The 15,605-nt window shown below is 43.8% G+C and overlaps 1 protein-coding gene across 1 annotated transcript in view; it reads right to left on the bottom strand.

Annotated features, from left to right (window-relative positions):
- The window catches only part of ANKFY1 (ankyrin repeat and FYVE domain containing 1), a 76,321-nt gene extending 64,274 nt beyond the window's left edge, over nucleotides 1–12,047 (bottom strand). Inside the window, exon 1 of the mRNA XM_057713955.1 lies at nucleotides 11,991–12,047. Within this exon, the coding sequence (XP_057569938.1) occupies nucleotides 11,991–12,000 (10 nt within the window). The 5' untranslated portion in view covers nucleotides 12,001–12,047. The remainder of the gene's footprint in view (nucleotides 1–11,990) is intronic.
- Nucleotides 12,048–15,605: the final 3,558 nt, after the last annotated feature.

The following is a 15,605-nucleotide window of genomic DNA, read 5'->3' as shown; positions in this document are numbered from 1 at the left end:
CAAATCAGCAGGACATTATCAAAAGGATGAGGTGATGAACAAAAGTAGAAACAGATATGGAAACACTGCTAAATACTGAATGAGCTACTTTAAATACTGCATCACTTCACACAACAAGTCTGCACTGACAATTCCCAAACCAAAAAAGCCTAACACGTTTTAAAAAATCATCACTATTATTCATTTGGAAAAGGTATAAATTAGGCTGTACCTTAAAAACAAGCTCTCAAAGAGGCAACTTCTAAACTAGCATAGTAAAAAGCCAATGTCTGTAATTGATCAATCTAAAAATGGCAGCATTATCACTTAGAGGTAAACAGAGAAGAGTGGAGATAGTCTGGGGAGTGGGTCTGAGGGGCAGCAAAATTTATTTTTTGTTGTAAGTCTTGCAATATTATTCGAATTTTAAATCTATGTGCACTTACAAAGCAAATATATTATTTTACACAAATTTTAAAGATTACAGAAAACAATTACAAGTAAGAGGAAAAATAATTTTCTAATTTATATATCATAAAACTTTAGGAAGGGTAGGAACCTAAAGATCATCTCTCTTGGTTCAATTCCCACACAATGAACTGAGGAGCAGAAACGGGACAGGCTCATGACCAGAAGCCCACCCACCTCTTGCCTTAGACTGGACTGGCTGCATAAGAACCCCTTAGGCAGTTTGAACTAAAGAGAGAGAGGGCATCCAAATTCAGTAGATCTGGAGTGGGGTCACAGGAAATGTACAATACTTTTAAGACGACCCCAGGTATGGGGGTGACTAGCCTGGGGAAAAAGCTCAGCCCCAGCGTGTACCTCCCCAAGTCAAACACAATTAGACTGCTCTGGGAATACCACTGTTTAGATAGAAGACTGCAATTTTTCTGTTCATTCACTGGCTTGTTCAAAGGTTTTCATCTCTTAAGAAGACAACGGTATAATCTAGTCATTCATCAAAAATTTATTAAGCACCTATGCAGTGTCAAAGTAAAGCTTTAAAACCATCTCCGCAGGTGTTTTTCTACAAAGTTACAGGGTAATGGTGAAGATGGGCAATTAAACAAGACAAATTGATAAAACCTGACAGCACTCTGACATGGGATACAGAGCATGGAGCAAGACGACATGGCTTGAGCCAGCGCAAGAAAAGACATCCCAGACAAGTTGTGTTTTACTCCAGAAGATTTAAATAAAGCCTGTGTTTATAGCATGCTGGGTCCAGAAAATGTAAGGAAAAGGCTTCAATCTTTTATTTTCTTGGTCAGATTTTCCTTTTAAACTAGTATCAGTCAACAGGTTTGTGGGACAGGCATACTACTAGGCTCTAGGAGAAACATAAATAATTAGAAGACAAGACCTAGCCTTGTCCTCCATAAAAGTCACTGGCAAGAATGCCTGACACTCACATGCCTCTGCCTAAGTCAACGGAATGGATGGCCAGAGGACATCTTATCTTGCTGGTTCAAACTGGTGGCTACAGCCACATCCCACTTGCCCAAAAGAGAGCTTCCAAGTTTTCAAAGGACGTAGCCTGTGGCTATGGATGGCAGATCCTTCCTCCCTGAAGCAAATTGAATCCTTTAACCTTGGTTTCAATTATACCATAGTCTAGCCAACCTTCTGCTCAAGAGCTCCAATCCACCAAGACTATAGCATCTGTAAATACTCTGCATTTCCATTTCACTTAAACTACAATTCTGCAAGTATTTATGAAGCACTAAGTAAGCATTATGGTAGATCGGGGGTTGCCTCTCTGAGAGTTTTTTTTAAAGGGCAATCTAATTTGCACCTCTTTCAAACAAATAATGTATCGATAGCACCAAAGTAGTAACAACTATAGAATCCAAGTAGTATCTACAGGAACACACAAACAGAAGGGACAAAAACAAAACTAACAGTCACAACGAACCTGGATACTGATTCATGTGGGGGAATTAGGAGGACATTTGCCTTCCAGAGTAGAAGTTACGAACTCCTTTAACCCTTAAAGAAAAGATCATAAAAGTTCTGTTTCAAACACCTTTTTAAAGAATCTTTGTAAATTTCTTTGGCTATCCATTATACACACAGTAAATCCAAAATCTATGGCAATAGCCCCAGTCTCTCTCCAGAATTACTGACACAAATTTCTACCTGCAGCCTCAACCCTGACACTGTTGTTTTGGTCAACAGTTCCCTAACACAAGACATAAATTACAAAAGTTTAATGAGTTACAAAGGTTATGAGACATAAATTACAAAGTGAAGAGGCAAGATAAAAGAAAGGCCTTAGGATATAGGGCTCTCATTCACAACATCACAGATGCTCCCTGCCTAGCATCTTTCGTAGGAGGTAACCCTGATCACAAATGCACCTACCAGTGGTACTGCAACTGCCACACCATTTCATAGTATAAAACAGAGAGCGTACCCATGGTTGAGATATTATTCTGTGGGCAATGTGTCTGCTTGCAAATGGCAATGCAAATGTGTCCTTGAAGTACCACCAAGCTTACAGGAAAAAGTATACAATTACCACTCTGAGTAATATTAGAATCTACAGCACAGTGCAGTGGTGAGGGGCACAGGCTCTGGAGCTAGACTGACTGGGATCAAATCCCAGCCCCAGTACTTTCTAGTTGTGACACCTTAGGCAAATGCCTCCTCCTTCTTCCTCATATGTTAAGTATGTTGTAAACATTAAACATGCTAATACATATAGGGACCTTAGAAGAGTACCTGCCCTGCAGTAAGTGGTCAATAAATGTTAGTTATTATTGCAATTCTTAGGAAGGCAACACGATATAGCCTTTAGAGTGTACTCTGGGACATCCCTGGTGATGCAGTGGTTAACAATCTGCACTTACAGTACTGCAGGGGGAGCGGGTCCAGATCCCAGATTGGGGAACTAAGATCCCACATACCACACAGCTGGGGGGGGGGGGGGGCTGTTAAAAAAAAAAAGGGAAAAGACTGTACCCTGGAGCCTCACTTGACTGGGATGGAATCCTGGCCTACAGCTGTGTGATCTTGGAAAGTCACTTACTTCTCTCTGTGCTTCAGTTTCCACAGGAAAGTGGGAATAATAATAGTATCTCAGAATGCTGTCAGGGAGTAACTGAGTTAAGATAGATTAAATTATTTAGAATAGTGTCTAGTTTAAAGGTTTACTACTACTTCTTTATCAAATGACTAGTTTTCAGCTGTGGCTTCCTCTTTCTCCAACTTTCCTTTTGAAAAATAAGCCTAGAAATTTAAATAACAGATAAACCTACAGTTTTGCCAAAAGGGCTATTTTAAGTATCAGTGAGGAATGTCAGCACTTGCATAATTTAATCATGTTTCTTTCCTAACAATACCCATTTGCTCTTCACCAACGCAGCTGGAGGTGAGACATTTTGATGAGCTCTCTGACAATTCATCACTCTTGACCTAACCAAAGATGCTTGAGACAAAAAATCTACATTCACTATGAATAGCCTAAAAAAGAGATCAACATCAACTGCAATATATGTAGATATAGATAGATAAAATACATATATTTTAATCAGTAAGTCACGGGACAGGGAGAAAAGGACCCGACAATGATCCTTAAAAGATTCTTCCTTCTAGGTCAGGAGTTGGCAATCTTTGTCTGTGAAGGGCCAGACAGTAAATATTTTAGGTTTTGTGGTAGAAAGCAGCTCAGTGGTTGCCAGAGGTCAGGGGAATGGGATTGAATAAATGCAAAGGAGTTCAAGGAAATTTAAGATTATAAAAATGTTCTGTATCATGACTTAAGATCTTAAGTCACAGCCCATGTTCATCTCACTGTACCATGCTACCTATTTTCAGCTCTAATGTCAGGACATCAAACAAATATTTATTAATTATTTATTAATTCACTGATTGAGGAATTAAACGTTCTTTCCATTACCTACCTTAAATGTGATTTTTAATCCCCTCTGCCTACTCCAATACTAACCCACACTATATTCATTAAATCTTTTTAGATTAACAAAACCCTGATATTTCCTTTCTCTATACTTCTATAGTTCTTACTTTCTAGCCCCAATTTTGGCAGTGAATTAGTGTTCTTTGTATAATTCTTTAATTACTAAAGGACTTTCTCCCTACTCTGCTTTAACTATGTCCATTAGACAAAAGAAAAATGATCGTAAAAGCTGTGATAACATCTCATTTTGAGAACTACAAGAGTAATTTTTGTTTCAGACATATACTAGAGCCTTGCACATAACAGTATTTCATTAAAGCACGTAACTAAAGCATGTACCATCTTCCCAGAAAATATTTTCTTTGTTGGCATCAGAAAAGATAAGCTCCTCACAGGTGATGAATTACTACCACTACTACTTTTCCTAAACCTGTCATACTAAAAATACAATTTTTCTTTTACTGGGATTACTGAATATTCATTAACAAAGAGTGCTAACTATAGGAAAATTGTTTAATGGAGGATAAGAAATAAGTGGATATATTTACTGTTGAGAATTCAGGTTCACAAAATACCCTAGTGAAAAGAGGAAGGGAGGGAGTTTCTGGTGGCCTAGTGGTTAGGATTCCAGACTTTCACTGCCCTGGCCTGGGTTCAATCCTTAGTCAGGGAACTGAGATCCTGAAAGCTATGCGGCACAGCCAAAAAAAAAAAAAAAAAAGACAAAGGCAAGGGAAAAGAAAAGAAGACAGCAATACCATCTGTAGGCGAGTACAAAGAAAGGAATAGTTAAGATACCTCTGCCAATCTGCACCCTCCCAGCTCACACAAAAGTTTACATAGTATTAAAAACATAATGGTGCTAAGAGATATTTCATATTTTGACTTTTCACCCTTTAAAAAGTCTAGCAATTCTGTCATAACGCGAATGCTTTGACAAAGTCCAAAAGCCATTATTTAACAAAAGTTGGCTTTAAAAAACCCTTTTACTCCAGTTTACAAATAAAACCTACTACTCAGGATTTCTTAGGAAAGATGATCTTATTTTATTTATGTATATGTGTATATATGCACATAGCTACATTTGTTCAAAAAAATGATTCAGTAAATCCCTCTTTTATTCAATACTGACTGAGTTTGAAAAAAATATTCTATGGGATCTACTGATCTTCGCTGAAGCTGAGTGATACATAACTCTGAGTTTTTAAAAGCTCCCCAGGTGATTCTAATATGCAGGGTTCTCCAGGTTGAGAACCACTAGCCTGAACTAATGACAGCAGAAAGGAAAGAACATATGTGAGAGCTTTATAAGATCCACAGGATTTGGTGACTGACGACAGACTGAGGGGGACGTCAGGGATGATTACTAGGTTATGGACCTAGCTGGACAGGGGTGCCACTAATCATCAGTGCAAAAGAGAGAACTTAGTAAACTGTAAAGCACAACCTGCTTTTGGGAGAAACTGCCTTCCCCTCTCGGTCCCACCTCCAGTGTGGCTGCGCCTGTGTGCTGCTCACTTTGTCATCCCTAGCATAGTTGCTTGTACTTAATAGAAACGAAATACACTTTTCCTGATTGTGATTCAACTCTGTCAAGACTTGTCTGCAAGTCAGTGGCGTGACTTTATATGCGTTTCAAAACGTCACTCTGGGGACGTCCCTGGTGGTCCAGTGGGTAAGACTCTGTGCTCCCAATGCAGGGGGCCCGGGTTCGATCCCTGGCTGGGGAACTAGATCCCGCACGCCGAAACTAAGAGTCCTCATGACAGAACTAAGAAGCCCATATGCTGCAATGAAGACCCAGCACAGTCAAAATAAATTTTAAAAAATGGGGGAGGGGCATAGTATTAAAAAACAAAAACAAAAAACCTCACTCTATGTAGCTCTGATCCTAGATAGGGCTGGCTTCATAGGGGATACTCAACAAATATCAGCTCACTAGCTAATTTTCACACAAACGCCAGTCTGACTGGAAATGCTTCCAAATGCCTAAGACATAACCACCTAAAGGTATACTGGGCATGGCAAAATCTGTCCACAACTGAAGTCAAGATATTTGTTCTCAAATCTGTTCCTCCTCTTCCTGTTAAAAGCCCAGCCATTTTTGGAGTCACCCAGGCCTAGAACCCTTGAGTCATCTGATATCGCCCTCTGGTCAACATGCAAACAGGTTTCCCGAGTCCTGTCTTTTATGTCTTCTACAGTGAGTCTCTCACACCAGTCCTCGGCCAACCTCAATGCCCCTTACCCAAGGACTCATCATCAATTGCTATGTCCTCCGCTCCAGCCTCCTTCCCTCCCTCCCAAATCCATCCTCTACATTATATATAGCCTTTTCCACAGGCCTCAGACAATTCCAGTCATGTCACTACCTTGGCTGACACCTTTCAGAAGCCTCGCACCATGGCCCACAGAGCAGAATCCAAATGCTTAACCAACCCCTTCATAATCTGGCCCTTAACATACTTTTCCAACCTCATATCCTGCTACTGATATTTCTTCCACGGAGAATAGTGACCTCTTCCCACCCCCATCTCCCCATGTCCAAAAGGGGCCTATTGTTCCAAAGCCCAGCCCAAATAAGTCCAGCTTATCTCCTGCAGCAAAGGCCTCCCCGGACACGCAAAACATATTCCCCACCACTTCCCTAAAACATCTCTTCCTAGTCTGAGTTTTCAAAGTAACTCCTAAGCATTTTTCACCTTCCACCCTACAACACAGTGTCTAACACACATGCTTTCGTTTCCCCTCCTGGACTGCAGCATTCCCTGTGAACAGCCTCTAGGTCTGGCTCTTCTTTTTTTAACTACCTCTCCCCCAACCCCTACTCCAAGCTCATCCCATCCCCCACCGTACAGTGCCTGACTAGGTGGAGTTCAATAAACACTGCAGGTCCCTGGCCTACTCAGATTTAACAAGAGAGCGTGAGGACACAGCAGTTTCTCACCTTGCTGGGCACGTCTGTAAATCCTGATACTGTCCCAACTACGGCAACTCGCCTTGCCGGTGACCGAACCCCACATATCTCAGCGTGATTCAGTAGCTCTATTCCGGCACATCCAGTCACTGCAGTGACTGGATAAACTTGGTTTATTTGCTTAAAAAAAAAGAAAAATCCTCAAGGAGAAAGCTAACACTTACTGCTGGTGACAGAAGCGAAAGAAAGGGAAGGTGGAAGAAAGAAAGGAATGGTATAGAGAGGGATACTGCTTGAAGGGTCTCCAGACCACACGTAATATCAACAGCCTGGGACATATGGTGAATGAATAAAATAATAAATGAAGAGATAAACTTCCAAACTGGAAGGAGCAAAATTTCTCCTTTCCCTGTTTCTACCAGCCTATACTAACCATTTTCTAGAACAGTGCTGTCCAACAGCACCTTCTAGAATGATGCAAGTGTTCTATTCATCTGTGCTGTCTGCTAGTATGGGAGCCACTAACCACATGGTTGTTGAACACCTGGAATGGCGCTAGCGTGACTAAGGAACTGAATTTTAAATTTTATTTAATTTTAATTAAATTTATGAAGCCATACGTAGCTAATGGCTACTGTATTGGCCAGGGACTGTCCAAAATACAGGATGTCTTCACCTTGCTATTTGAGTTGTTGTCAAAAGTATTTTCCTGACCAAATTTCACTAAGCTAATAAAAGTCGATCATTTTTCTGTTTAACAAGTCATTTATATATTTTTTTTTTCCAATTTTCACTTTTATTTTATTGAGGGGAGAGTGGTTTAAGAGGAGACTAAGAGAAGGGACTTCCCTGGTGGTCCAGTGGCTAAGACTCGGTGCTCTCAATGCAGGGGCCCAGGTTCAATTCCTGGTCAGGGAACTAGATCCCGCATGCCACAACTAAGAGCCCGCATGTCACAACTAAAAGATCCCGAATGCCACAACGAAGATCCTGTGCACCACAACGAAGATCCTGTGTACCACAACTAAGACCCAGTGCAGCCAAATAAATAATAAATTATATATATTATTTATATATATATGTAAAGAGGAGTCTAAGAGAAAGACTTCATGGTAGGGTCAAAATGTCAGGCACTATGATAAAAGGTTCTTGATACACTATGTCTTTTGAGATAGAGATTATCCCCCTTTCAAAGTTGAGGAAACTGAGACTGAGAGCAATTAATTGGCTTGCCTGTGATCACAGCTTAGTAAAACTAGGATGCAAACCTGCCTGCCTGCAGAGCTCTTAAGCACTATGCTTAAACTGCTAAGACTAAACTGGGCTGGATGAAAAGTAGGTTAGGCAGCTCCCAGCAGGCCGACGTTATTCAGAGCACATTAAAAGCTGGACCAGCCAGCTTACTTGACAAGACTAAGGATGTATCCAGGCAACGTTCCTTTCATTTTACTTTATTTATTTATTTATTTTGGGTGCACCTCCTGCAGGTCTTAGTTTCCCAACCAGGGACTGAACCCAAGCCCTCAGCAGTGAAAGCAAGGAGTCCTAATCACTGGACCACCAGGGAATTCCCAGCAACTTTTCTTGATGTCTGGTAAATGATGCTCAATAATTCATCCATTCCTTCAACCACAGGCATGATTCTAAGTTGGGAGATACAGCAGTGAACAAACAGGAAGTCTCTGCCCTTGTGGGGGTTTACGTCCGCTCTAGAGCCCTCAAGCCACAACTACTGAGCACGTGTGCCGCAACTACTGAAGCCCACACGCCCACAGCCCCTGCTCCGCAACAAGTCACCGAGATGAGAAGCCCACGCACCACAATGAAGAGTAGCCTCCGCTTTCCGCAACTAGAGAAAGCCCATGTGCAGCAACAAAGACATAATGCAGCCAATAAATAAGAGATAAAATAAATTTATAAGACAAACAAGCAAAACCTAGGAATGATCTCTAAAGAGGTGAGAAAGGAACAGACACCTGAGTGAATAAAAGTCGATTAGCTGTGTGGAGAAACTGAGGAAGACTGTTAGAGGCCAAGGGAACTAACTGCAAGACAAAGATACAGAGATAGAAGCATGTTAAGTATGTACAATACAGGGACTTCCTAGGTGGCACAGTGGGTAAGAATCCACCTGCCAATGCAGGGGACACAGGTTTGATTCCTGCCCCAGGAAGATACCACATGCTGCGGAGCAATTAAGCCAGTGTGCCACAACTATTGAGCCTGCGCCCTAGAGCCCGTGAGCCACAACTATTGAGCCCATGTGCCGCAACTACTGAAGCCCACGCGCCTAGAACCCGTGCTCTGCAACAACAGAGGCCACCGCAACACGAAGCCCGCGCACCACAAGGAAGAATAGCCCCCGCTCGCCACAACTAGAGAAAGCCCGTGTGCAGCAACGAAGACCCAACACAGCCAATAAAGTAAATAAATTAATTAATTAAAAAAATAATGTACAATACAAAGAATAGCAAGGAAGTTAGTGTGGCAAGAACTTCTCGAAAGAGAAGAAATAAAGTATCAGTGTTAACCAGCGGGCCAGATCCTGTTAGCCCATGAAGGTCACTGGAAGGCTTTGGAAAAATATATTCTGAATATATATGATATAAAATATATAAATTATAAAATATATATAAGTTCATGGAGAACCACGGGAGTGGGTAGGGCACACGGAAGGGTGGGTGTATTGCAAACAGTGGGAGAGACATGATCTGATTTATGCTTTAAAGGGAACACTGGAAACTGTAAAAATAGGCTGTGGGGAAGCAAAATCAAGGAGAAAAAGTAAAAGCAGGAAGACCAAGTTGGAGGGACTTATTTGAGTGATGAAGGAAGCTTAGATATGCAGGATAGCTACAGAGATGTAGAGTGGAAACAGCAACTAATTATAGGACAGACTTTAGCTAAATATATATGGTCAAACCAACATCCATGGATGGATGGAAGGAAAGAAGCTTGGTTTCTACACAAGTCAGGTTGTTAAGAAGTTACTATATAACTCAGTCCTTGAAGGTTCTATTTACTATTCCTAAGCGCAATTTCCCACATGCTCAAACACTCACACCACCAAATGAAAACCATTATCAGGGAAGTTCCCAAAAAGTGTGCTTACAGATCACTCAATTGTTACATGACACAGATTTTTGCTACTTGTTTATATGTAAATGAGTATTTCTGAACAAGCATAACCAGTTCCAATAAATTCTGATTAAAGTACATGCAGCATTAAACAAGCAACACTCCTGCAAAACGCTGTCTAGCTAATCCTGCCTTCCTGTGCATAACAAGCACCTTCAGTTTAATGAGGTAACTGGACCAGAATGCTCCACTCAATTCTTCCCAAAGTCTGTGACACTGTTTCCAAAAAGCTTAAATCAGAACACAGGCCAGGAAACTGGAACACAAAAAAAAGTAAAATAAAAACTGTCAAGTCAGAACCTCCTGACTATGCTTGCCTATCTGTACTCCCTTGCCAATTTAACCCTGAAAGGATGTTTTGTTTAAGGTGTGGACTCCACCAGCTGCATGTCTCTCAAGGTTACCCCAGAACAAATCCCAAAGCACTCCCAGGACAACCATCAGCTATTCAGCCAGCAGGAGCTCCTCAGGCTAGAATCGGACTACAAGGCACAGCAGCTGCTCAGTAAAACTGCTGAATGAAAAATCAGCTGCCCTCTACAATTTCAATCTCAGTAATATATTTCCAAAACACTCCTCAACTTCTCTAACTGGTGTAAAAGCGCTGGACTACCCTTCACATAAAGCATTCCTGAACCTTTCCACCCCAACTCACTGCTCTGGGCAACAAGCTCCATTTTGCTGGCTGCCCACTGTGTTAAACAATCTTAAACAACATTCTGTGACTGATCCAAAAACTAGCTTCAAGGGTGCCTTAGCTTTCTTCCTGTTCCTTTTAATCCTCCTCTGCTTTCATACCATATTTATCTGATGTTTCCTTCTCAGGGGGTCTAACATGGGAGAAAGAGCAGACCAGAAGTGGGCACTGGCCTCAGGTATCTCTAGAACTCTGTCCTCAATTCCTTTATCTATAAAGTGCAAGTAACACCCACCCCAGGCCTCCTTCACAAGGTTGTCGCCAAGTCTAACACAAATGAGAAAAGCCTGCAAACTGTCAGGTGCCGCCCAAAAGTAAGATCCAAGTAAAGATGGTTTCAGACAAAGCTTCGCTCAAAACCATTAGGAGAGATGAAGGACCAGTACGTTGCAGTCACTCAATAAACATTAAGTTATATAAGGAGTATTTTTCTGCAATAATGGGGTGAACAGGAGAAGCACACTAGCCAGGTCCGACAGCGTTGCTTTAGGGTTCCTGGCAGCTAGCTTCCCTCTTTGGGTCTCCTTTCCCCCCACCTGTACAACAAACAAGCCTTTGACAACGAAGGATTCTAATACTGCTACGTTAAGGGAGGCAGAATCCGAGAGGCCAAACTGCCTTTACCTGCAGTGTCATAAAGAAAGCGCCAGAAAGCGGGTAAGGACAGGCCTGAGAGGCAAAGGAGCCGAGGTCTCGTTTCCCACATCTCTTAGCAGCAGTGTGACCTTGGCCAACTCCCCTACCTAGAAGACCCTCTCTCCTCCAGTCCACATCACTAAACCCGGGGAAAGAATCCCAGCCGGCCCGACCCCCGGGGCTGCGGGGGAGCCCAGAGCCTACAGCGCGCGCCCGTCCGGCGCGCTGGCCAGTGACAACCCGGGCTCACCCCCGCCCCTCACCCCGGGAAGAGTCCCAGGCTCTTCCGCAGGCGAGGGATGTACCCCTTCCGGATGCGGGACCTGCCAGGACAGCAGTTTCGATTTCCTAAGGAGAAGGGTTACTTCCCCCGCCGTCCCAGCACCGCCGGGCATCAGAGGAGCCTCCCCAGAGGCCCTGGGGAGCCCCGCGGCTGCGCTCAGTCCCAGCTCCGCACCCGCCACCGGCTCCGCACCCCGCCGCGCTCCCCTGGGGTCGGGGACGCCAGGAGGGGCGTTGCCACAGGAATAAAGCTTAGGACCCCCGGCCCGAGGCGCCCAGCACAGGCCGGAGAGGGAGGCCCGCAAGACCCGCTGTGCCGCACGCGACCACGCCCGGCCGTTCCCTCTCAGGGGGGCTTCGCCCAGCCAGTAGCGCCCCCACAGCTCCGCGCCTTCCCGCGCGGCTCCACAAACCCCTACCTTCCGCCATGTCGGGCCCGGCCCTGCCTCAGCCTCGCGAGAAGTGCGCCGCTCAACTTGGGCGGTGCGTAACGGAGGCGGCCACCGCCCCCTCCCCCCGCCCAGGTCTCGCGAGAGTCGTGGAGGCCGGGCAGAAGAAGGGGTCGAGACTAGGTAAGAGCTGTGAATGGAAGTGGAGGAGGAAGCTGGACGCGGGAAGAACCGAGAGCCTAGCTCTCTTCATCTAGAACTTTGGAGGCTCCGGACTTAGCCAGCACTGACTGGGCTCTGTCATATTGCACGCCCTAGGCAGGGTACTGAAAAGGGTGGACGCTGCGAGCATTGACTGTTCTTTGGGCAAATGTGGCCATGAAAGGGTGGAGAAAGGGGTTTTCGTGGGTTTTAGGCTTGTTTGTAAAGATGTGAGAGGCTGAGAGAAAAGAGCCAAAGGAGAGGGAAAGGCTAATGACAGTTCCTTAGCCTGGGGAGGCAGGATGCCCTGCAGGCGAATGCAGAAGGAATTTAGGGGAAGGGATTAACTGTAGATTACAGGCAAGTCACTGTTTTCTACTAAAACATGAGGAAACAAGAACATGCATGCAGACAGATGTGGAGGGAAGAGATATCAGGGAGATTGCTTGATGACATCATTTTTATGGTTGAAATTCGTAGACAAGGGGACCAAAAAAGAGTGAAGAAAATTTGGGAGAGGACTCTGAAGTTGGAAGGCCTGGTTGCCAGTGTCTTGTGTGTGTCGATGGGTCACTTTTTTCTAGCAGAACTCAGCCACCTGACTGCAGAAGTAGAGCATATGGATTGCAGCATTTGCCCAGGGCTTGGGATTCACTGCCAAAAAGAAATTGAGAGTGCTGTGAGAGTATAGCTCCAGTGCAGACTGGGTAGAGTGATGTATGAATCGTAACACTGCAGGTCTCTATAATACTGAAGACCAGTATAGTGTGAACGAGGTTTTGGTTTTGAGAGCCCTGTGTTAGGGTGGCACAATGAAGTTCATAAGTTAAACAGCACCAGGAGACAATAAAGTCCAGGACAGAGCCATGGAATACAGTAGCTTAAGTGAGAAGCTAGAAAAATTAGATATTGGAATTTACAAGTAGAGAAAGTAGGAGACCATAAACTAGGTGCTAAAATCTTTAGTGAGTGTGGGCATGACCAATAGCAAAAAAGAGAGCTAACGATGATATAACTGATTAGTGTGAAAACTTTCAAAACAGATTTTTACTCAAAGGAAGAATGCTGACTGTACCCATTCCTAGAAGCATCCACAGTTAAGAACTGCGGGGGAAGTGATGGCCCTGGAGAAGAGCCAAGATTAAGAGATGACAGGTTGAAGGATCTGAGAACAGGATGAGGGTGTCGGGACACAAGAGGGGTAGGATTTGAAGATGGAGGAATTTTAGGTGCTGCCAAGGTTAAGCATTTTGTGGGTAGTGAGGTGGAGTGGAGAAGGAATTTGGAGTTTAGATCATGGTAAACATAGTCATGGGGTTAAAATTTTGAGGAAGGAGGAGGAATTCTGGGGGAGGGACACCTGGGAGATGAAAGGGGAGAGGGTATTGAAATGTGTAGGAACCGTGGTGTGCTCAGGGGAATAGTGATGTGGAGGAGGTGTGGGCAGGGAGATACATAGAGGAGCTCATTGAGCAGGCAGAGCTTAGACTACGCAGGGCCAGGGAGTACTTGCCAGGCTTAGCAGTGTCATAGCTCACAGCTTCCCTGTGGGTCAAGAATGGTTTATAGGTATGCTAAATGGTGAGCCCTTGGGGCCACCACGGTAGCCAGGCAAGACAGTCTCCTCTGGCCACACATAGGCAGCCTCATCTGTTTATCTAGAGTGCCCTACAAATATTTCCTAGGTCATAACATAAAAGTGTGGAAAATCATAGCTGATGCCTGGTTTGGCATCATATAACTTATCTTTGTCTCTTCACCAGCACCATCCTAGTGTCTGGCAATCAGCAGATGCTCAAAATGTTTGATGAGCTGTTGTTGTGAGCTATACCGGGAGTCAGGGGAACTGGGTTCAGATTTGGCTCTGCAAGTGATTTGTTGTGTTGATGGTCAAGTCCCTGCAAGATCAAGTCCCTGCCATCTAAGATTCTCCATCAGTTTCAAGAGGGAGTTGGACTAAGATCCATGGCTCTTAATGACCTGGGGGATCATGACCTCCTTTGAGAATCTGATGAAAATCAGGGACTGCACGCATGTAGGAATAAACAAATCTGTGCCCTTTCAGTTTGCTTGAGCTAGATGCCCACAGTCAAATAAGAACTCATCTTAAGGGATTTAATCAACTCAAGGGCTTCACTACCTCCTTGTCACAACCTACCTTCAAGAAGCCCTCTAGAAGAGGTGGAAGTACTCTTCTTAGGTTATATTACATGTCTGTAATATAACCCTATCTCTGGGCCCTTGTCTTCTGAGTAGACTCTTACTGGCTTGAAACCCCAGAGCAAGAGGACTTCTTAATACGTCCTATAAAATAAATCATCTACAGTACTCAGTGAATTACAATACCCAACAGGGTTGTTTGGAGCCACAATACTAGAATATGACCTGAGAAATCCGAGCACTGAAGCATGGTTCATTTTAGATCTAACTCATGTTTTGTTGTCTGATTTAGAGGAACTTTATATGAAGTTGTCTCAGACAGGGAGCGTGAAGTACAGGAAGAGAAAAATGTTGCCTGCCTTAAGAGCACAGGGGAATGGAGTCTTTCTGGGGAGGCAGTGTCATATGGTAGAAGGGGATAGGGAGGGAATCACTAGACTGGTAGTCCAATGAATTGGGTTCAAGTACCAGCCTCAACATGCTCACTTTCTCTGTGACCTTGGAAAAAATATTCTGCAGGTAAGAGGTAAAGGCACCTAGTACGTAAGGGAAGTCATGAAACTGAATCCCGGCCATGAAGCTTACTTGCTCTACGGTCTTGGCAAATTAATCTGAACCTGTTTCCGCGTGAGGATCCTTGTAAAAATTTGACTAGCTCCTTTACAAAACATATCTAGCACAAGCCTGCCACAAAGTGGAAGCTCAGTAAACAGGAACTTGATTTCTAGTGCTTGTTAGGAATAAAGGAGAGGTCCCTGTGCTACTACAGTGCTAACACACAGAGTACTATTATTATATTGTACTTGTTCCTAATGGAGACGACTGGTAAGGGAAACCAAGTACCTTATCTGTGACTTGCTGTGCAGCTCCTGCGTCTAAGATGTGTCTGGCTGCCTTTTGTGAAAGACTTTCCCTTCTTCAATATACTCCACCTATGTGAATAGGATTCAAATTCCTTAATAGGTTCACTGCAGCCCAGTGGGGTGTCCAGACTCAGACAAAGAAGCCTAGTCCTACCCTGGAGGCAGGTTACATCATCTGAAACTGAGCAACCAAAAGTACCTTATCCTGGAAATACTTTGCTCTGCAAACTGGATCCTGCTGAGGTTTGCAGTCCCCCAGAAAATGAAAATTTTTAGTTTGGTGAGGTGTTACCAACTCTTTTATGAGAGGGAGGGAGAAAATCAACCCATCCTTTCTCAAAGCCTAGGGCCTTGCACACAGTAGACACAGTCAATAACTGTTCATGTGCATTGGAAACGGCATGCAAATAAATCTTTTTTG

This window comes from Hippopotamus amphibius, chromosome 17 (genome assembly GCF_030028045.1).
Source record: "Hippopotamus amphibius kiboko isolate mHipAmp2 chromosome 17, mHipAmp2.hap2, whole genome shotgun sequence".
Lineage (NCBI taxonomy): Eukaryota > Metazoa > Chordata > Mammalia > Artiodactyla > Hippopotamidae > Hippopotamus > Hippopotamus amphibius.
The sequence above is the reverse complement of the archived record's forward strand: the minus strand, read 5'-3'. Positions and strand labels throughout refer to the sequence as shown.